Consider the following 22905-nt stretch of genomic DNA (forward strand, 5'->3'; position numbering starts at 1 on the left):
TTTCTAAACAATCATGAAAAAACGAGCCAAATGTTGGATGGATTTTCACTTAGTCTGTCCGCCAATACAACACGTTGGCGCAGCCAGGGCTATTTCGCACGTAATTTCCGAGCGTCTTGGAATTACCAGCTCTTCGCATCTGGAATTAAAGACATCAGTTGTTGATACATTCAAAATATATTTTTATGACATAAGGCATACTTTAATAGCATTTTACAGCTGTATTGGCAGATGTTACAGAAATTTTATTGAAACATTCACACCTACAAATTTTCCAGCTGTAATTGTTTTGAAATTAAAGTTATTTTTATAATAATATTATCTATTATATTATTTTACTTAATTAAAGTTATGTAATAAATCAAATTGTCATTTTTTTTATAACGTTGTTAATACTCACTGTCGATTAACCTACAATTTGCTTTTACAATAATTTAACCATCGGCTCTATCTTAGTCTCTAGTGTAATAATGTATATGTGTTAATGCTGTTGTGTTTTTGTTAATTGCACCTTACTAAAATTCATTACAAAAGATCAAATGGTTGAATTATTTTAAGTATGTGTCCTGTTCTGGTCCAAGAGTATATTACTTCGATATTGGCATGAGAATGGAATATGTTCTCATGTCTCGTTGCAATTCTCCTGATTTCCTGGAAGATTTTATTCTGATTAGCCAATACCTTTCTCTATATTTTAATAATAATAATTAATTTAATAACTTAATTTAATAAAATGTTTCAATTTCACAATTCATAGTCCTTGAAAAATTACACAGACCAACGATGCTAAAACGTTTTCAATCATTTTCATTAATTCCTTTGTTATTTGATAATAATATATATATGTATAATTATTTATGTATATTTATGTTATATGTTATATATTATGTTTATTGTATACAGTTTCTATAAGTTCGTATGGTTTTGTTCGCTTCAATCTCCTGACATCCTGCCCGCTGTCCAGCAGTTGTATTGCTTCCATGTTAGTATGATTTAGTAATCTTCTTTCGTGTTTCAAGGCGAAATCTTGGATAACTTCGCAAATCTATTTGATTTTCAGGTCATCGTGCTGTTCTTCGTTGGTTACATAGCGATAAACATTGGTAATCAATCGAAGAACCTTGTTTTGAGAGCGTTGTATGACTAGTTGATTTGAATTTTTCAGGACATCCATTGAGTGATATAATTAAGTTTTTACTATTTCGCCTCAATGCAAAATTAACGTGGACAGATTTGGACCTATTAAGTTGAATTTTCCAATATTTCGTCCATTTGTAGATTTTGTTAACTGCCACTTGCACTTTTTCTATTGCCCTAGGCAGAGATATATCTTTTGCCATAATAATTGTGTCGTCAGCAAAGATTCCAAGTAGTCTTTCTTTTGTTGTTGGAATGTCAGTAATGTAGAGCAGATATAGGAGAGGTCCTGAGACCCTACCTTGTGCAACTCAAGCCGAAATTGTTTTAAATGTCGAGAACGCCATTTCGTGCGATACTCTAAATTTTTTTTCCGAATAAATATGACTCAAGCAATTGACAATAGTTACGCGGTAACAATTTGCTCATCTTACAGATTAATCCCAAATGTTAAATCCGATCAAAAGCTTGCGAGACATCCAGGAATATTGCAGGGCAGTATTTCTTTTCCTCAAACGCTCTTTCAATAGCCGCAGTTACTCTGTGCACTTGATCGATTGTTGAATGGTGATTTCGAAAACCAAACTGGAAATCTATACCCAGATATTTAAATATTATTAAGTAAATATTATTAGACTTCTACATGTTCAATTTGGATATTTATATCTCCCGTCACCATAACTTTTTTCACACGTTTTTTTATCCATTACCATTCCATATTCTCATACGTCATATTCCATTTGTTTTTAATTATTTTTGATCTATCAGTTGTTTCATACTACGTACTAGTGTTATTACATTTTGAGAGGAACTTCTAAAAATTAATAAGGTTACATATTATATATATATGAGTTGAATAGCAGAGGAAGGAATCAACATTACTCCAAAAAATAGCCAGTAAAGGAAACCTTGACATCTAACAGGAATATTTGGCATAACACCTTAATAAATCGCAAGAAAATCTTTTATTACATTAGAATCAAATTAGGTTCGATAAACTTTTAATTTAATTTAACTTACGCTAAAATAATCTTATCTGTCAGAAACTGAACTGAATGATGAGATGTTCATTAGGCTTGAAAATCGCAAATTGTTTGATTTCAGTCTCGAAGGAATGGCAAACACAAAGAAAAAGTAGCCTTGGATATCATTTAAACCAAAACTATGTGATTAGGTTGGGTAATATGAAGTTTCCCAACAAAAACTTATGGTTGCAACACACAAGTTCAAAACTTTTGGTTGTATAATGAAGCGTAAAGCACACTTCTTGCACAATCATGTTGAACTTAGGCGATATGAGAGAAGAGCAAGGGGAACGGTTTCATCAAGAGAAAAAATAAATAATACCAGGGAGGATGAAATATTATTATGCTGAGAGATGTAAGTCACTCCACAGATAACAACAAAATGTATCAGATCAAAAAAAAGGTTATACAAGAAGCTTTTTCAAAAATAAAGAAAGGAAATTAAAATAATAAACACCTAATGTTAACGCTTTAGTATTTTAATATTATGGTAATAAAAATTAATGCTAAAACTATCTATTAAAATATAACTAATATAATATGATTAAAGAAAAATTATATAGCAAATTCGTATTTTTAACCGACTTCGGTTAAATTTGAAGTCGGAGCCGAGCCCATTCAATACAAAAATAATAATATAATTTTGCGAAAAAATTAAACTAGAAAAAAAAACAAATCTAATTTGTTGTTCGGCATGTACTTCAAAGTGATCAGTTAGTAGTAGTTAAAATGATATTGTAAATAGATACATAGGTTTAGTTAGGTATTAAGCTAAATTATGTGTATATAGTAGAATATAAAACACGTGTAGTAGATAGGTTAAATAACGTTTTCGTTTATTTTTATATAGTTACTAGCTGACCCGACAGACTTCGTCCTGTCAAAAAGATTTGTAATGTGGCAGTTTTTGTGCCTACGTATTTTAAAAAATTCTCCTGAACAGAACCATCACCCTGGTGATAGGGCGTTGTGAATAAAAAATAATTAAATAAAACATATATAAGGATTGAAAAGTAAGTAATCGCTTTATTGTTAATCATGTGAATCATAATTATTATTATTATTATCATTATATTGCTTTGTGGTATACGATGTTTTTTGTTTGATTACCTGGCGCATAGATAAACAAATCTGATGGTTTTCCAACACGGGAACAGGCAACATACAATTGACCATGTGAGAAACATGGGTTTTCTAGATTAATACCACAAACACTTAATGATTGCCCCTGGGACTTGTTTATAGTCATAGCAAAAGCAAGCCGTCAACATGTCTATAGGAAATTTGCCATTACCAATGTCAATGAGTTGTTTAGAGAATATGTTTCCAGATTGGTCATTTTGCAACTCGACACGCATATTCTTGCTTAAATGAAGTACTTTAACATGTTTCCACAAATTGGAGGACTTTAGACATGCATTGAGTTCATCAGCTGGCGTTGATCGTGGAATCACTGGCAATGTTTGACGAAAATCTCCTGCTAATAAAATCATTGCACCACCAAATCGGTTATTATTGCTACGTAGATCTTTTAAGGTTCTGTCTAAAGCCTCCAAAGATTTTTTATGTGCCATCGTGCATTCATCCCAAACAATCAATTTACATTGCTGCAAAACCTTTGCCATTGCAGAGTTCTTCGAAACGTTGCAGGTTGGAGTTTCATTGCTTTGCATATTTAATGGCAATTTTAGTGCTGAATGGGCTGTTCGACCACCTTCAAGCAAAGTTGCTGCGATTCCCGACGAAGCGAGTGCAAGTGCAATTTTATTTTGTGAGCGAATTGTTGCTAATATTAATGAAATAAAAAAAGTTTTTCCTGTACCACCAGGTGCATCTAAGAAATAAATCCCTCCAGTTTCATCATTTGTTACTTTCATAAGAGTTTCAAATACATACTTCTGTTGTTCATTTAACAGTGGAAGATTTGTTTGAATTTATTCTTTCAAAGCGTTGAGATCATACAGTCTTTCTCGATGCAACTCTTGGTTAAAAGCGTCATGCATTGGACGATTGGGCGCGGTCAGGCCTAATTGAATTAATAGTTTGTTTGACATTATCAAGCACATGTCCTCAATTGAAATCAATGCTTCATTGTAAATTTCTTCACTGATTTGTATATTTGGATTTCCCATTCTATTCCGTATTTGATACAAAATATCATCACACATATAATCTTTGTACTTCATCCACAAATCAATTGGGTTTGATGGGAAGCATGTAGATATGATTATAGAAAACAATGTTCGTATTTGATGAGTGTGTGATGATATTACAGCATCATTGAGAGTTTGATCCCAATGAGCGTCATTTTCAAGCAATTGCAAACGTTGACAGGCTTCTCTGTAGGATCCACACAATTCACCATCAACAGTTCGTAACTGTTGGAATGATGTTGGGCCACGTACATTGACTAATAGCAGTCGTAAATAAAAACATTCATCATTGCTTGGATGTACTGAATAAATCCGGCCAATCGCATCGGTGGAATATACATCTGTATATCCTGGAACTGGTTTTCCTTGTTTCCGTCGTATAAATCTCCTTGAGGATTGATTCCAGGTATAATATTTTGGCATTTCAGAATATAGCAATGTTTGTGCGAAATCATCGTTTTGGCATGTCTCAAAAAAACTGGTTAATGTAGTAGATGGTGGCTGAGCAGCTCTTTGTACTGCGTTCTGTGCTGTAAAATACACTCTTTGTCCATTTTCTAAATGCACAGCTAAGTGAACAACAGAAGGGTGTCTCTCATGAATAGGAAAAGAAAATATTCGCCAAACTGCTTCATTACTACTGACATAGCGGCCCATTTGGTATTGGGTAACTTCATCATTAGAATTCTCTGCACCAATTTCAGTCACAGCCATATCACTCCCTTTGCTTACATATTTGCAAATGTATTTAATCGATTTCACTGAATGGCAAGATTCAACGTTGATGTGTGCTTTGAATGTCTTTGATAAAATGGGTGAATATGGAACAATCCAACGATTATCTATTTCAATATCTTGTTGATTTAATTTGACAATTGTTGATTTTCCATTGTCTGCTGTCGATCTGCGACGATACAATGGATAACCGTCATTACCAGTAATTGTTTCCGATATTAATGTCCGTGGATATCGTTTTGAACATTTACCATCCATCATACACGGTGAATTTTGATTAAGAGTTCCACAGGGACCATGTATCATGTTTTTGATAACTACCTCATGCAATCCAGGATCTACTTGTACATTAGGGATTTCAGCTGATATCACTGCATCATCTTCATTTGGCCTTATCTTTTCAACCAACCAAATCAAAATGTGTGCATGTGGCAATCCTCGTTTCTGCCACTCCACAGAATACATCCAGCAGCGTGTCTCACCAAACACATTATGTTTTACGATGAAATTCATTAAAGATTTCAACTTTTGTCTAAAGACTCTGGCTGTAATATCATGACGATCAATGGATGATTTCCCAGGTAATAACTCCTGCTTAATTTCTATCCATTGCGGATTGCATGTAAATGTGATGAACAAATCTGCTGTACCATAATGACGAACATACGACATGGCATCTTGAGCATATTCGTGCATATGCCGAGGGCTTCCGATGTATGTTGCTGGAAGAATAGTCATCCGACCGACATTCTGTGCATTTCCATCAGTATTAATCGCATCTCGAAGGTGAATATACTCTTCAGATCGGAGTTTGGTTTGATTCAACCTGATGAATGTTAATCTCTCCGTTTCAATTTTAACATACATGTCATCAACATATTTGTGATATAATCGCCGACATTTCAATATGCGATTATCTGCATTTTCCCGAATCATTAGGCGGTATGAATAATAGTTCATTGAACTGACTTTTTTGTTGGTTTCAGAACCTGTAAACAGATTTTGTTTTAATAACATTCAAATATAAAATTAAAATACATAATATAGTGACTGAGATATTATCGCCATAGCTAAACTAATATTTTAGTTACCTGTAATGGGATTTATCATTTTTATTGATAAATCGTAGCCATCTTCACCTTGCCAAAATATAATGGGATATTGCAGTGCATCATATGAGCGGTGTGTTTCCTTTATAGGTTGTAATTGAAAATTCCGACGATGTAAAACAATATCACGGGATTCCAAGTTTTCTCCAACTACAACGATAGCAACTTCATCAATAGTTGGTGCATTAAAACGTCTTGTATGTTGACCTGCAGGTGTTTTATCAGCTCTGATTACAATTTTGTGATTATCGGATGGCATCAGATCCAGGGCAGTTTTAAACAATATAATCAATTGATTGTGTTGATGAAATAAAGTTTGTAATTGTTCTACAATAGACCTTTTTACTAAATTGTTATGTGCACAACGCAGATCAATTTCTTGTGGTGAATTGCCCATAAAATAAATTTGCAGGAATTTGTTGTCGCTATCTGACACTGGTAACAGTGAACCTGCTCTGTGATATATTTGCCCTTGTATCTGTAAATAAAAAAAATATTATGGTGTGGTATAAATTAATGGATTGTCAATGATCAAACTTAAATAATATTTGATCTTAAAAAGTATATATTTAGTTTTAACTAATATCTATCAAATATAAAATATAATAAAAGTGTCACTGAAACTGAATCACCATATAATATGATGACTAAGTGATATATTTCGTAATGATTAAGAAATTGAAGATTAGTAACACATCTTAACTTTGGTGACAGAAAATTTTGTTCGCTAAAATAATTATGAGTAACTGCTATAATACATACCTTGAAAGTTGGCATAAAATTTTCCCGAACTGCATTTGTTGCCCCAAATGAAGTCATTTGAAAGCAATTGTTATATTGTTGAATATGTGTCAAAAAGTGTATAGAATCTGTTCCTATTCCTGAAACCAATGAGTACAATGGTTCTGGTGGTGGATCCAATTGTATCAATTTCACTTTACCATTTGCGCAACACAATCCATTGGCTTCGTTTTTGTATTTTAATGCCTTACAGTGTGAGCAAACCAAGTTCATAGAACCAATAACAACACATTGGTAGTTACTGTAGTCAATTGACACATCGTAACTGAAAGCAGCTGGATTCAAACTTGCGCGATTATTAGTTGAATGTCGCGCTCGCGCTTCACGCGAATCAAATATAAATTATTTTTTCACTAATCACGAACTAAACAAACACTAACTAACTAAACACTCTGCACAAAACACGATATACGAATTTGTTTCGTGTATCACTTGACAATTCATCTGTCATCTGTCAAAAGTCATCTGTAACAGACAACTTTTTTTTTTAAATTTGATATGACTTGAACTCAAATCCTTTTAAGCCGTACAAATTGTTTTATTTATTTAAAATTTGAATTAAATTTTAAACAAATAAAAAATTTTAAATAAATAAAACAATTCGTACGGATTAAAAGGATTTGAGTTCAAGTCATATCAAATTTAAAAAAAAAAAGTTGTCTGTTACAGATGACTTTTGACAGATGACAGATGAATTGTCAACTGATACACGAAACAAATTCAAACAAAAAGGGCTATTTTTAGGGTTTTTCCAGCAATAATTCTAATTTTTCTCGCCGTAAAAACCATCCCTGAACTTCAACGAACATTTTAAAAAAAGATTTGGCCAAATTGGTCCAGGCGTTGTTGAGTTATGCGCTTAGGAACATATTTTGCGATTCATTTTTATATATAAGATTACAACAATTATTATGTAAATATTTTATTTTAAAACGTTTTTTTATGCTAAAAATGTAAGTTTGATTAATTTTTAATTTTTAGCGAGTTGCTTATTTATTTTTTGATGTCGGCTCAATTTTTTTTTGTTAAAAATAGCTTATAATAAAACCCTATATAGTTTCGGTATCTAAAAATAGGCAAGATTGGAATAAACTGTTTGAAAAAAAATTATTAATCTTTAACTTTTGATTAATATAACTGGAGAAACACTAAAACGCATTATAAACTTTAATAAGAGGGTCATTTTGATTATTATAGTCTCGCTAATAATCACTTTCTCAATGTGTGGGAATGGGAGAAATTCATTTAAAGAAAATAATTTAATTTTTAAGTTAAAGGTGTTTGTTAATAATATGAAATGAATCAAAAACTATACGAACTCGAAAATTAATTGATTATTTATCTAATGAAATCGGATAAATAGATTTATAAAAATTTATTTTTTAAATACTTAGGGCAAAATTAATAATTTGTTTTATAACTAACACAAGAACAATCAGGTCAAATTACTTGACTATGTAAACTGTGCTATTTGGCACTATTTTGTGCAAAATTTAATATTCTACATTGTTTTTATTCTGTTTATGGAGTTTTCCGTGGTTAAGCTAGCCATCAAATTACTATTTACTAAGGCAGTTAGCCCTAATAGGCCCGTGTTTGATTTGCTTATACTGGGGAAATTCCTGGCACCCAACGAAAATGTATATGTTCTATAGAAAATACTAAAAACTATATTATAAAAATATACAATGTAAAAAACCTTCTTCGTCATTCATATTGGAGATTATGTTACCTAAATATTAGTGTTGGGAACTATCGACTGAAATCGACTATCGACTGTTTAGTAATTGACTACTTTTTACTATCGACTGTTTCAGTCGTATACTTTTACTAACTATTTTTGGTTCTACTAGTTTCATTTGACTGATTTTTAACTTCTGACTCTGTCGTTCTAACAACGACTTTGACAAAAATATACCCAATTTATGCTTACATAGATTTATATTTAATATATATAGTTTTATGATTTTTTTGGTAGTTTGCTTGTAAATAATATTATTGTATATTAATATAGCAGCATTTTGGAACGACATCTTTCAAGATTGTTAATGTAAGTTAGTACGTGAAGAAATAAGTACATCTCGTTTATACTACCGTTTGAAAATATAGGCACATATAAAATTAACTTCTCTAAGCAATTATCTCTGTTCTTTCCGCTCTCACAATTTATACAGGAAAGGGTTCGTACATCTTCGTCTGATATTACGAATTGAACAGTCGAATCGTGGATATGACTGAAAATAGTAATTACTAGTTTGCTAGTTTTTTGACTATCGACTGTTTCGACTGTTTTGTGACTATCGACTGCTTCAACTGTTTTCAGTCGATAGTTCCTAATGCTACTAAATATTAATTTTACTAATTATATATTAAATTATTTGCTTTAGTATTTACAGATATCAAAATGTATGTGAATGAAGCTGTAAGCTACGTTCATCTTAAGCAAAATAGAAATATATGCACAATGTAGCATCGTCGATGAACGGCTTGATGAAGATTATCTCTACTTTCATCTGCCCGATCAAAAAACGCTGAGAACATATCTGGGGCAATGTTGAAACAATTGGAACAAAAGATCCAATGATGTAGTGTAATTAGGAAATAATTGCGATCGAATGCAGATATCGTTATAAAAATATTGAAATGGTGAAAATGGTGAATTCCATCATTGCTTCTACTACAACTGATATTAATTTATGGAACGAAGATAAACAGATGATTAATAGCAAGGAGGAAGATATGGGCAGTGAGGAATGAGGGCGTTCCCATTTAAGTTATACAAATTTTTAACCAAGCTTTAAATTGGCCTGAAAGTAAAGAAGCATCATACATATATATTTTAATTATTCGTACATTACATACACATGCAAGTCTTCTTTTTACTAACAAGGGTCTATCTAGACTGGACCTACAGCTTAACGTGGGCTCCAATCCACGGACCTCCGCATTAACACTATTAGCGAGTGATCAACTTAGAAACCATCCCAGAAAACATCCGGTTTTACCCACCCTGGTTACTAGCGTGACTGGGATCATTTTCCTTGTCGATTTTGCACACTTTTGAACAATCACAACCATAAATTCTCGACCATACCCCAGCAGGACTCGAACCCGCGACTATTGTAAGAGTAGAAGGACCGTGCTGTTTCCTTGAACACTGCGACAACCAAGCCGGAAAATCAATAATTGTTTAGATAATCAAGCTACACTTGGATGGTTTAAGATCAAGTTCTAAGATGGTGAATGTAAGAAGGAAATACTAAAACCATAAATATTTAAAAAGCGTAGATGACATCCAAGAGAAAATTCATTTTAATATAACTTCTTCTGTAATCATGTATAGTATAACTAACTTTTTTAATTGTTTAACATCAATAGTCTTTTGATCCAGGCAGGAAAAAATTTAAGTATAAATTTTATTTACAAAAAAAAAAGTTAAAAAATTACTCAAACAAAAAGATTCCTCAAAATATATATATTTAATAGAAATAAATTATCTAAATCAAAACAGTATGATATACGTTTATTTAACAGGCATTAAAAATATTTCATTAATCTTCTCATTCTCATATACTCTTTTAGTGAACCAGGAAGTTGGCACAAAATAGACCAGTTCATATTTTTATTCAGGACTGAATTTGATCTATAAGGTCGCCAGCGATCTGTTGTCAGAAACAATTTACGTCTATCTAAAATGAATCAAGTCACCTCTAAAAAACACCCAACGATATACACGTATTGCTGATTTCTATCTGAATATTTGAATTTAAATGAATAATTTGCACATTTCGTTACAATTAGGTTTAATAACGCACGACCTTAATCCGTTTAGGCTAAAAGCAGAGGCGCATTCGGACGTATTATCATCATTAACAAGTCCATAATTGAGCAGCGCCGGTGTAGATCCGAACCGGCCGTGGAATCGACTGTGACCGACCACAGTTGATATTCAGTGGCGTTTCATTAGTAATCCTGTGCTTAGAAAGAATAACATATATATTTTTTTATTAATTAACTCTTACTTTAGATATGATTAGTACAATCTTAATTTAAAAATTAATTTATTACTACTGTTCTGTTGTAGTTGCATTAATACACAAGCAAGGCGGGTACGGGATTAAGACATCAGTATGTATTTTCGAAATTAAAATACAACTAAACTAGTTAAGCTAAAGTTAAAAATACATCTATATGTTACACTAAACAAGTTCGTTGGTTGGTTTGGTTCGTATCAATCTTCTGATTTCCTGTGTGTTGTCCAGTAGCTGTATTGCTTCTACTTTTGCTGTAATTTATCAATCTTATTTCAGGTTTTAAGGTCAAATTTTCGATCACTGCGTATATTCATTGGATTTAGGGATCATCGTGCAGCTCTTCATTGGTTACGTAGTGATAAGCATTAGTAATTAATCGTAGAACTTCGTTTTGAGGGCATTGGATTACCAGTTGTTTTGATGTTTTAGTGAAATCCCATATTTGCATCCCACAGGCTCAAATTGGTTTTGTAATAAACCAATATCTTTGATTTTAGGTCAACTTGAAAGTATCTTCCGACTAACCCCGTACAGTTGCTTGACTTTGAGTCTAATCTGTTCTGCTTTTTGTCTAACATAGTGTTTCCAGTTTTACCTATTATCAAGAGGTATTTGGCTGATTCTGCTTGAGAATCGGGCATCCGTGAAGTGATATAATTAGGTTTTTGTCACTTCGCCGCAACGCAAAATTATCACAGACAGATTTGTAGTTATTAAGCTGTATTTTCCAGTCTCTACTCGTTTATAGATCTTTTCAGGCGCTACTTATACTCTTTCTACAGCCTTAGGCAGAGATACATCTTTTGCCATGATAACTGTGTCGTCAGCAAATGTTCCAAGTACTGGGTCTTGTGTTGTTGGGATATCAGCAGTATAGAGCAGATACAAAAATGGTACCAAGACACTACCCTGTGGAACTCTAGCCGATAGAGGTTTAAATGTTGAAAATGCCCCTTTATGCGAGACTATAGATTGTCTTTCTTCTATTACAGTAGTCGACAGTAATTTTGCGATAGCAAGTAGCTTATTTTGTAGATTCATCCAATGTCCGGTCAAAATCTTGTGAGACGTCCAGGAATATTGCAGGGCACTATTTATTTTCTTCGAATACCTCTTCAACAACCACGGTTACTCTGGGCACTTGGCCAATTGTCAAGTGGTGATTTCGAAATCTAAACTGGAAATCTGGTATTTCTCGAAGTAGTTTAATGTGTTTTAACATCAGTTTCTTAAGATGTAAGATCAAAATTGCTCTGCCGGTATGTCAGATTAGAACAATATATAATGACAATATTTTTGTTATTCGGAATGCTGACAAAATCAATTAATCGATTATTATTTATATGGTTTTAAAATAACAACTTTTGTCTGCAATGTTTTTTTTATATATTAGCATGTTTATATTGATGTATATTATATGTTTGTATATTAGTATATTGTATATTTTTATATAATTTACTGCATTACATTTTTTTCTTATTGCTATTTTATAATTTATATAATAACATTGTGAACAAAGATGCAGGACTTGGACAGGAGAAGAAAATATAAATAATATATCAAATAATATAAAACATATATCTTTGCTGTTTCCTGTTTTCTTTACTAATAATTAAAATTATAGGCTTTCATTAATCACTAATTTCCTGCTTTGTTAATTACTAATATATTATACTATATAACATTTTCTTCCATTTCTTTCTAAATATCTAAAAAATCAAATGATCAATGATGAATCTTATTACTTGACATTCTTTACTTTATTAGTTACTAATTATTTAAAAATTAAATACGATTTTTAATATTTTTAATCCGTCCACACTTATCCGTTTTCTGAGTCACTAATTAAAGAAATCTATTAGGAAAACAAATTAGTTTCCACCATTTTTTCAAAGTATATATTCTAGTCTGGAGGAATGAACTTTAAATATTTTTTCAAGTAAAATTAAAAAAATATTTATTAATGTATAAAGAATACATAAAAGAACAAAATTAAAAAAGTAAAAATCCAAACAGTTATGGGCTGATTAAATGGGATGTCTCAAAATATGGCACGCATTCCTTGGCACAATTACAACCTTCCTAATAATGTGAAATCAAAAAGAAAGAGAGAAATGTTAATATGGAGAAATGTTGCTATCATACAAAAGTCGAACAAGTTTGTTTTGCGTAATTACTGTTCGAGAAAACGCTGACATGTCCGAAATTTTGAAAAAATATTATTATAGTTTTGGTTTGTTACGATAAAAGAATGTATAAAGACAGCTCATATCAAATTTCAAGTAAATCAATTTAGTAGAACTTGAGATAGCATTTCAACCATCTCGAAAAAAGAAGTTTCGAAATGTTGCGTCTAACATTTCGGGCTAATTAAGAGTTGGTTTAAATGCCACATCACTAAAACATTTATAGTGTAACATCTATAGTGTATCGTATAACAAATTCTCTTAAAGACAATTTCTTAAAATTAATCGATTTCTTCTAATTTCTGAACTAGAACCTCTTAGACCCTTTTAAATCACTGTAAGCAATAAATAAATCCTTAAGATATTATATCAGAATAATACTTGATATTTGAGGATATTCCCTGATAAATACGGCAGGTGGGATGGGATTTCCCATTTTAGTGTTGTATTAATGTCTCCTAGAATGTTTCTATTCAGCTTGAGCTTCAAATTTGACGTCTTATTATGACATAAGATTATTTTACTTGAACGTCAAAATCATTGTTGTTAAATTTTCAAATGATATACTTTATTTTTATTAACATGACCATATTCTTCTAAAGACAAATTATGTATTTCATAAATATATTAGTTCAAATTACAGAAGAGGAAATATATAATAGTGATACAAAATATCCAGTACTTGAAGGTTACGTTGTTCATAGATGTCTAAACTTATGATATAACCTTTTACAAACAGATAATTTTAATGTAACGTTTTGATTATTTATTAGTCATTTCATGTTATTTATTATAGAAACGTCTATTTAATTGAAAAACTCAATTAACAGTTGAAATATGTATTTATGTGCATATTTTAATCTGTCGTCTTAAAAATCAACTTCAGTATCAAAAGCAACCTATGAAGGCAAAAACTTCATTCGTATTTATATTAAAAATAAACTATTCTTTCTCTTGAAGAATTTAGAATTTAACCAGAAAATAATTAAAGGTAATAAAATAAATAATCCGGATTAAAAAGCCTTTACAGTTATTTTAGATTACATTTTCTTTTCCTTGAGTACTGTTATATTTACAATTTACAATATTTATGAGGTTTCCTAACTATATGTTAATAAGCCCTTAAATGTAACAATGCTAATTCAAATAGACATTTTTATACTTTCTATCAAAATTATAAGTTGCATTTATTGAAATTTTATTTAAAGCTAAATTGGGACAACTTTTTGTACTAAAATTCACACGAAATAAAAAAAATAAAGACGATTTCATGTACAATAAACATGTTATATATAAAGAAAATTAAAAAATATTGATAGTAGTAGAATATTAATATTGAAATATGATAATAATTATGTAATATTAAAAAATATGAAGATAATTATTAAAAAAAAACAGGAAGAGATATAAAATAGTTTTCAATTTTGTCGCTAATCAAATATCTCTAATAGGGAGTTAATACGTCATAATTTTTGATCGCTTCCAATGATTACGATGCACGATGTCGTTTTAAAAGGAAATGTAACGATGAACAGTTAACGATGGCTTTCGGCGTTCATCATATTAATGACTAATCCAAAAAGTCAACTTCCGCCTCACCACCGTAACGCAATTCCTCTCAAGTACGTCCCAATTATCTAGAGACCGTATCTCAAGGCCTTCCCCGATCAGAAAAATGCCAACGCACCTGACCACCTGTACGACCGACCATTATCGTTATACGTCCGCCACTGCCTACCCAGATTAGGCATCTGACTCTGCGTTGCAACGCCGATGCGATACACCTGCCGACCCAACAAATTCCTTCTCAGCGGGACTGCTGTTAACTCTCACACTTGTCCAGACAGCTGGCGCCAATCGTCCCCCTCCCCCGCCGCCCGCGGCCCGACGACGACGGTTCTCCCTCCCCTATCCGCACCTCGACTGCCCTCGTCGCTTACAACAAAAACATTCATGTCAACCCGGACTTTAGTCGGCAAGGTTACTCCGACGTTGGTGCATGTGGTAGTTGGGCCGTGAGCCTCGTCGAGCGCTGGATAAGCGAAAACGTTGCGAGACGGTCTCAGAGATGATCATCTGAACGAAGACAGCGTCAATGCTCTCTTTCTATGATCTCAGTGAACGGATTAACACAAGAGTGATCTAGTGATATAACCTGCGACAATAGTGATCCCGCTGTGATTTTTTGTGTGAACACTTACTTTTTTTTACTGGAGAATATTATTTTCATGATTGATGATAGTATGACCAATGGAAATAATAAACTAATAATTAAAGGTAAGTTAATATTGGTCGAACCTCAAAAAATTAATTAAGATATAGTTTACTTTGATTAAATATGTATCTGAAATGGATATTATCCTGGTGCTTATTAAATTATGTTTGATAAAATATTGATATTTTAATGTTAAAATGAATAAATAAACCGTAAATAAGAAGTTTACAAAAAATTGCATGTAACTCTTAATAATGCATTAATATAAGAAGTACTCTGATACTAAATAATTGATAGGTGTTAACGCATTAGTAAGTTTTTATATCTAAATTAAATAATCATTTGTAACAAAGGTATTCAAACAAATACATAAAAATTCCTTTAGCCGTAAAAAAAAACTTTATTAATAATAGCAACGTTAATAAACAAAAAAATGTTTCATCAAGCCATCGAATATTTGCAAATGTAACAGATATTAGCGAGGAGAAATCATTTAAACCCTACCTAAATGCCTGCCTATTCGACATCTGGTGCACACGTAGTGGTCTTCATGGATTTAATTAATTCTTATTAAAGCATTGCAGCACCATGTTATTAAAAGACGTCGTAGATATAGCGAATTGCGATGTATCCAACCATGGGGTATTGTGAAATAAACAACATATTGCAAACGGAGTAACCTACTAGAACAGATTGAAAACATTTATATTTACGCTACCTAGTTGCCAGTACCACCTGATACATTTAGTACCGTTGACAAAATCTATTATCAATTATCTTTTAACCATGGAGCTTTACCGTTCATCTGATTCATTAAAAAATAATAAAACACTCCTTACGTATTAAGAATCAGTTGTTTGATCTGCTTATTGTGTATTACTGATTTTAACTAGTTATACATACGTTTATTTTTCTAAATAAACGTTTTTATTGATTATGGATTTTTATGACACATCGATAGAAAAAATGTACAAAGTTCCTTATTTTGTAATGATATCATCTGTTTTCAACATTTACCTGAATAAATAATGATGACTTTTAAATACACACACTTATTGGGGATACTTCATGCTGTAAAAACAGTTTTGAACGCATATGATAATTTATCAGTTTTTATATCTTAGATTGTCTTAGAAATCTTTCAAAATATGTTTATAGATTATAAATGTATACGCATCAGTCAATTTTATATGTAGAAAAACATATATAAACACTAGAAGTATACAAATAAACATTCCAATTAAATAAAGTGTTATATCTGACTGAATTATTAAAAAAACAAGTAACCATTGATCATTATTGCATTTGTTTGATTAACTAATCTACTTAAATGGTTGTGCGGTATATATTAATAATAGAAGACGTAATGAGTGGTAATTTCTATTAATTTTAAGCAAAAGTTCAAGATGTTCATTATATTATATTTTACAGAGGGTTTTGAAACATATTATTAATAATTTTAATCATATAATGTACTAAGTACCAAAATGTTACAAATTATAGGTACTATTTTATAGCACCTTCATACTTATCCGTACACGAGCACTAGTACTAGCAGTAGTCCCTAAACAAACAGAGAATACTTATATAGATAAAGCCAAGATTCTCCTAATTCAATGCACCTGAGATTCAAAAACCTTGACACAATTAAGTACCTCGATAACTTATGAATATATATTAATCAGTTATATCATACTAATGGTATTTTTACTTGTTTTACAGAATCCGATATGGCTAGTTCAATACACCACGAAGATACTGGGTTCTGTTCTGGAGAAGATTATATGGAGAATGAAGTCCATTCGCCAACCGACAGCAGTGAAGACAGTGTCGAGGTGAAAGTGTCTACCATCACCTTTAAACCTAACAAGAGGAGACTTCCACCTGAACCGCCACAGAAGAAAGAACTACTATTTTCCGGACCCCTGAAGAAACGCATGTGTTTGAAAGTAAAAGCGGAAGAAGAGAATAGCGATGCGAATTCGGCACCGTTTCGTCCGTGGAGTCCACGAAAAATTCCGGCCGCCGAAGTGCCCGTCGTCTCCAGTAGCTTCGCCACGCCTTTTCCATTGAAGGTGGAAAGTTCCTCCGCCAAAACGGAAGCCCCGATAAGTTCCTTTTCGTATTTTCGACCGCCTTCACCAACACCCTTTGCTCAACATCAATCCGAACCAGTTGCGCTTGTGATAAAACGAGAGAGTGATGAGGATCGATTCAATAACAAGAGTAGTGAGATGCGAGTTCCTATCCATCCGGAGATATGTACGTTGTCCACAGCGGAAACCGAGCGACTTATATTGAAAACTAACGAACAGTTTCCCGGCCTACAAAGCAAACCGTCGTCGAGTTTATCAACGTCTAATTGCGTTAATCCGAACTTGAGGAAGCCCGAGACAAAACGTGAGCAGAGAAACTACAAGAACATGACGAGAGAGAGGAGGATAGAGGCAAACGCGCGCGAGAGAACCCGTGTACACACGATTTCTGCCGCTTTCGATACGTTGCGCCGTGCCATACCATCGTATTCTCACAATCAAAAACTATCCAAGTTGTCCGTGTTGAGAATCGCGTGTTCCTACATCATGACGCTGTCCAGCATCGTAGACGATGACGATAGTGGACCTCCCACTTCCGAGTATGTCGATATGGTGTCCAGAACGATACAAAGGGAAGGAAAACTCAGAAAAAAGAAGGACGACAACGACTAGCATGCCAAAAAAGATTTTGAGATACAACAAGAGCTCGAAATATCAACATATGTTCCTGATTCTAGATCTATCGTTTATTTTAGTCACGGAAAATTTACTCAGAAAAAATATTCATATATATATAGTAGTGGCATCATTTTTAAATTTCGAAGTCGTACTATTTCGTTTCATATTTTTACTTGTACATACTGTTTATTTAGTTTCTATGTATTTACAGACTGCTAAAAAGACTTTATTTATTTACTATTTAAAATTAAAAATTCCGAGTTTATATCTATTAAAAGATTTGTTTTATTTTATCCCTTTTTTAACAAAAAAGTGATACTTTATTATTTATTAAAAGGTTATTGCAATGTTTAAATAATAACTTGCTAATAGAATAAATATTTACAGCAATATAAACGAAAACAAAATAACTCAAAAAAAGATAATTTATGACATTTTTAGAATAATTGATTATTATCAAAATTCAAGATTAAAATGGTCTGAAATAAAAACAATTATAACACAATAAAGCTCCAGTATTTTTGATATTTAGATAATAAATATAATAAAACTTTTGCGCGTATATTTAAAACAGTAATAAATGGCATATAAAAAGAAAAAATAATGTTAATTGTAATATTATCTCATATAATAGTTGTTTTTGTTTTATTCAAATATCTATTTTAATGAAAAGTATAGTTAGATTGTTCTTGAATTACTTCAACTTTACAATTGTATTGCCTAATTATCACAAAGTTCGCTTTGTAAAGGTTACTCAGGAGGATTTAAAATTAACATTCTAAACACCTTGCAGTTCAAAACAATACTAGGAGCAAAAAATGAAAGTAAATCACTACAATCAACATGAATATTATTAGTTTCTTAAGAATCCGAATAAAAAAACAAGAAAATATACGTATAATTTTTTAAATTTATGTTATAGCAATCTAGTAAATTAACACTAATAATATTTTCAGTTGATTCTTTTGTGTTTTCTGGATTTTATGAAGTATATAGATTTTTCCACAACCCTTATTGGTATGGTTTGCTTATTTTCATATGTATGAAAGTTAATTTCTGCGGTATTTAATAATTTTACCACTTATTATCTATATGACTCAAGAAATGTTCTTTAATATTTCAAGTTAATAACTTAAATAAATATTGCATGCACATCGTTTTTACCGTGTACCATAAGAGATGGTGGAAGTTTTTCTTTTTCGATTATTTCCTTTAATTTTCTGAGCCAATTTTCTTACAGGGCATCAAATTAAATTTGCGTGTCTTATTCTTATTTTTGACTCTGATCGAGTATGTTCCCGGTGGTCCTGAGGTGACCATCCTGTCTGCATTCTAGCAAATGTTTTCTCTGTAACACCTTCTTTTGAAGCTCGTCGATTTGTTTTCGTAAATCTGTTACGATAGTCGCGTGTTCGAATCCTGCTCTGGCATGGTCGTAAATTTACGTCTGTGATTCTTTATAATTGTGAGTGACCTTGAAATACCCCACAAGGAAAATGATGCCAGTCATGCCAGTAACCAAGCTGGATAAGATGGGATGATTGCTAAGTTGGTTTCAATCTGTAGGCTTAATGCCGAAGATCGTGATTCGGAGCCCACGCTAAACTGTAGGTCCAGTCCAGATAAACCCTAGCTGGTAAAAAGGAGACTTTAAAATATAATTAAAAAATTCCATCTATCAACAGCGTTTTGCTATTGCACATACATTACTATTGTAGTCTTTGCCGTATAAAATATTCCTTAATAATAATATTATGTAATATAACTGTTGTTTTTGTATTTTATATAACTTTTGTTATTAGTTAAAGTTATTTTGTATTAACCTAGTAAACTAGTTTTTCCATAATGTTGAAGTGAAAAAATGAAAGAAACATACGCTTTTTTTAATAGAATTTCTTCCAAAAGAAACCTCCATTTTTTTGAAAAAAAAAATTTCAATGTATGGCCTACAAAATATGGCTATACTGCAGCTGTTACCCCTTCAATAATGTAAATAATGTTCTACAAAAATATTACTTACGAGAAGAGCTCAGTTCAGATAAATCTCTATCTGGCGAAAAAGAATAATGTTACAATTCTTATTTTAATTCAATTATTCACATATTGTTTTACTAAGTATTTTTCTGAAGTTCAGTTTGGTGGTAATTATTTTTACAGCCCAGAAGTGGCTTATCTGTTTGTTACGTTACACTTAGTTTTAGTCTGCCACTACGATCTTGACAGATTTCTGAAAGCAAATGCTATTTCTTAATTCAGGATCACTGTGATAGATTTAAGTCTCATCCATAGTGGCGAACCGATGCAAAACATCCTTTTAATCCTCTTAATAGTTGAATTCGAATATATTTTTGTTTTATTGTTAATTAACCAGATAGTAATTATGACATTGTGTGCCCATGACACTAGTTATATTCTTATATATTATATAACAAAATATTATTATGGTAACAAATTTTCAGTGCTACTAACTATAAATAAATATTTGAATTTGATATGTATTTTGATCAGCGACATCTATTTGTGAATGTGTAAAGTATCAAACACTACTAAATAATATAACTTATGTGTTAAAATTGATAGTCATTATATTTCTCTACATAAAATAACAGTTTTTAGACACAGCAGTATTCAAATGCTAATCATGGAATGTTCGACGCAACTTAGAAGTTGATGAATCAACTGCTATATAAATACAAAAAGAGGGAAAATATTTTACAGAACCACAGTGACTGGTTAATTTGCCAGTCCTGTCAACAATACGGCGAGAGTTTTTTTTAAGTAAGGGTCAGTCCAGGTGAGCCGTTTACTTCAATATCAAAACGAAGGAATTATTCATGGCCGTAAAGTCTTGCTATACATCTGGTGCTATCAGAAAGGTGTATTATATTATGAGCTATTAAAACCGAATAAAACTGATCCTGCAGATGTCTACCAATACCAATTGAACAAAGTGAGTGACGTATTGTTGCAAAAATTACCAGCAACGGTATAGTCATCCAAAATCATTCTTTTCCATGACAATGCTAGGCCATATGTTGTGAAAGTTATGAAGGATACGCTTTTAAATTATATTTCTGAAAAAATAATCAAAATAGATACTTGTATTTCTTTTTTTTATGTTATTCAAATTCATTTTCGTTTTATTTGATAGAACACTGTATTTCTAAAATATATTCAAAATTTGCAATATTTGGTAAAAAAATTAAAAGATCCTTTCCACAGACGTTAAATACAATTAGTGTATACTAATTACTTTTGGATTTATATTACAAATATATAAAATCAATATCGCAAATAGTACATACAAACATATAATAGAAACTATTTTCAATATCTGGTAAACCACTTATTTTTAATCAAACGAGAGTTATTGTTAAACATTAACAGTTTTTTAAAACATGTAAATGGTAATAAATATAAGAAAATAATAACGTGATGTGAACAATACTAATGAATACACTTAGATTTTTTTACATTTATTGATACAACAATTGTTTTAAAATTCGAAATGTTTTGAATGATTTGAAATTTGTTATGAAATGCTATAAAGTTACTAGTATTACACCACGTTAATATCAATATTAACTTAAATATAACTTAACAAGTATACTTATATATTATTTTTAATTGCGCCATATATATTAGTAAATCACTTTTATTTACGACACGCTTATCAAATAGTTATTTTATCAAATATATCTAAATAACAATTTATACAACTATTCTACACAAGTTATCTGTTTTTATTATACAGTTGCTATTAATTTACCACTTCAGTTCATGTATTATATTTTCTTTCAAGAATTTATTTGAACTTTCATCAATCCATAAATATTCAAATTGCGATAATAATTACTATCAATCAATATTACAATTTAGTCATTAAAGAACAATAAGTCTCTGATGATAAATACGTGGATAAAAAACGTATAGCTGTTTGAAATATGGACATACAACCTGACAGTCTTCTCTCAATACTGGATGGATACCGGAGAGAATTATTCAGTTCGATAAAGTCAAGGTTCTAGGCACTCCACAAGGTTATTATGAGTGAATAGCTTGAAAAGGTCTCAATAAGAACAAGGCTATAAGAATAACCGAATCTGACATATCATCTTCCTGATCTTCCTGGCCTTGCCCGAGACTACTACTTGCTTAAATAGGGTGACCTGATAAACGCTTAAGTCGCAAGTCCAAACCATCATATTAAATTAAACTAATTATACGTGTCTATATAACCATCTTACTAAAACAATTAAATGAATTAATCGTCTAATAATGGATAATTAAAACCTCGTAGATCCTTTGGAGTGAATCAGTATCTGACTGTCCAGTTACTGATTAATTTGGTCTTCCAGGTTCTCCATCTGTATAACTATATGTATGACTTGTCTAAAACAGCCATAGACGCGATCGAGTATATTGTCAAGTGAAATCTGTAAACATTTAAAATTCGTTTTAAACTTTGAACGGCTTTTTTCTTCTAATTATATCATATAAAATTCTATTTGGGTTAGTACTGATGGGCCATATTGCCAAATGTCTGCTAAACTCCTCAAAATATTTGTGATAATAATTAGAGTTTATAAACGATTAGAACGGCAATAAATTAGCCTATATACATCATCAATATTTATGACGTCAACACGCCGCAATGTTGCAGCATCAAATTTGACTTTTGTTTTATAACGTCGTTTAAGATGTCGCTAGGTTTAAGTATGCAATGTTATTATTTGACACATATGTCATTTTGTTCTGTCGACATCAATTCTTAAAGCTATATATGTTATACTTTA

General features: G+C 31.5%; 2 protein-coding genes across 2 annotated transcripts; one reads left to right on the forward strand and one right to left on the reverse strand.

Annotated features, from left to right (window-relative positions):
• Nucleotides 1-3164: 3164 nt before the first annotated feature.
• On the reverse strand, nt 3165-8675 carry LOC143200980 (uncharacterized). Its single transcript, XM_076411799.1, has 5 exons — nt 8660-8675; nt 7101-7280; nt 6922-7040; nt 6142-6637; nt 3165-6039 (listed from the first exon to the last, which is right to left on the reverse strand). The coding sequence occupies exons 1-5, from the start codon at nt 8673-8675 to the stop codon at nt 4097-4099; spliced, it is 2754 nt and encodes a 917-aa protein (XP_076267914.1). The 3' UTR covers nt 3165-4096.
• Nucleotides 8676-15132: 6457 nt separating this feature from the next.
• net (atonal bHLH transcription factor 8-like protein net) lies at nt 15133-18386 on the forward strand. The gene is made up of 2 exons (XM_076393838.1): nt 15133-15457; nt 17118-18386. Exons 1-2 carry the CDS (start codon nt 15409-15411, stop codon nt 18101-18103), a joined length of 1035 nt encoding a protein of 344 aa, XP_076249953.1. The 5' UTR covers nt 15133-15408; the 3' UTR covers nt 18104-18386.
• Nucleotides 18387-22905: the final 4519 nt, after the last annotated feature.

The sequence above is a fragment of the Rhynchophorus ferrugineus genome, unplaced genomic scaffold (genome assembly GCF_030347505.1).
Source record: "Rhynchophorus ferrugineus isolate W39M unplaced genomic scaffold, kcgeb_rfMv2 rfM1, whole genome shotgun sequence".
NCBI lineage: Eukaryota > Metazoa > Arthropoda > Insecta > Coleoptera > Curculionidae > Rhynchophorus > Rhynchophorus ferrugineus.

Coding starts and splice junctions, on each gene's coding strand:
- LOC143200980 (XM_076411799.1), bottom strand. Junction 7,041..7,100: donor TGGATTGTGTTGCGCAAATG/GTAAAGTGAAAT, acceptor CATTGGTTTCAG/GAATAGGAACAGATTCTATA. Junction 6,638..6,921: donor ATTTTATGCCAACTTTCAAG/GTATGTATTATA, acceptor TTTTATTTACAG/ATACAAGGGCAAATATATCA.
- net (XM_076393838.1), top strand. CDS start 15,409: ATGATTGATGATAGTATGACCAATGGAAATAATAAACTAATAATTAAA. Junction 15,458..17,117: donor TAATAAACTAATAATTAAAG/GTAAGTTAATAT, acceptor CTTGTTTTACAG/AATCCGATATGGCTAGTTCA.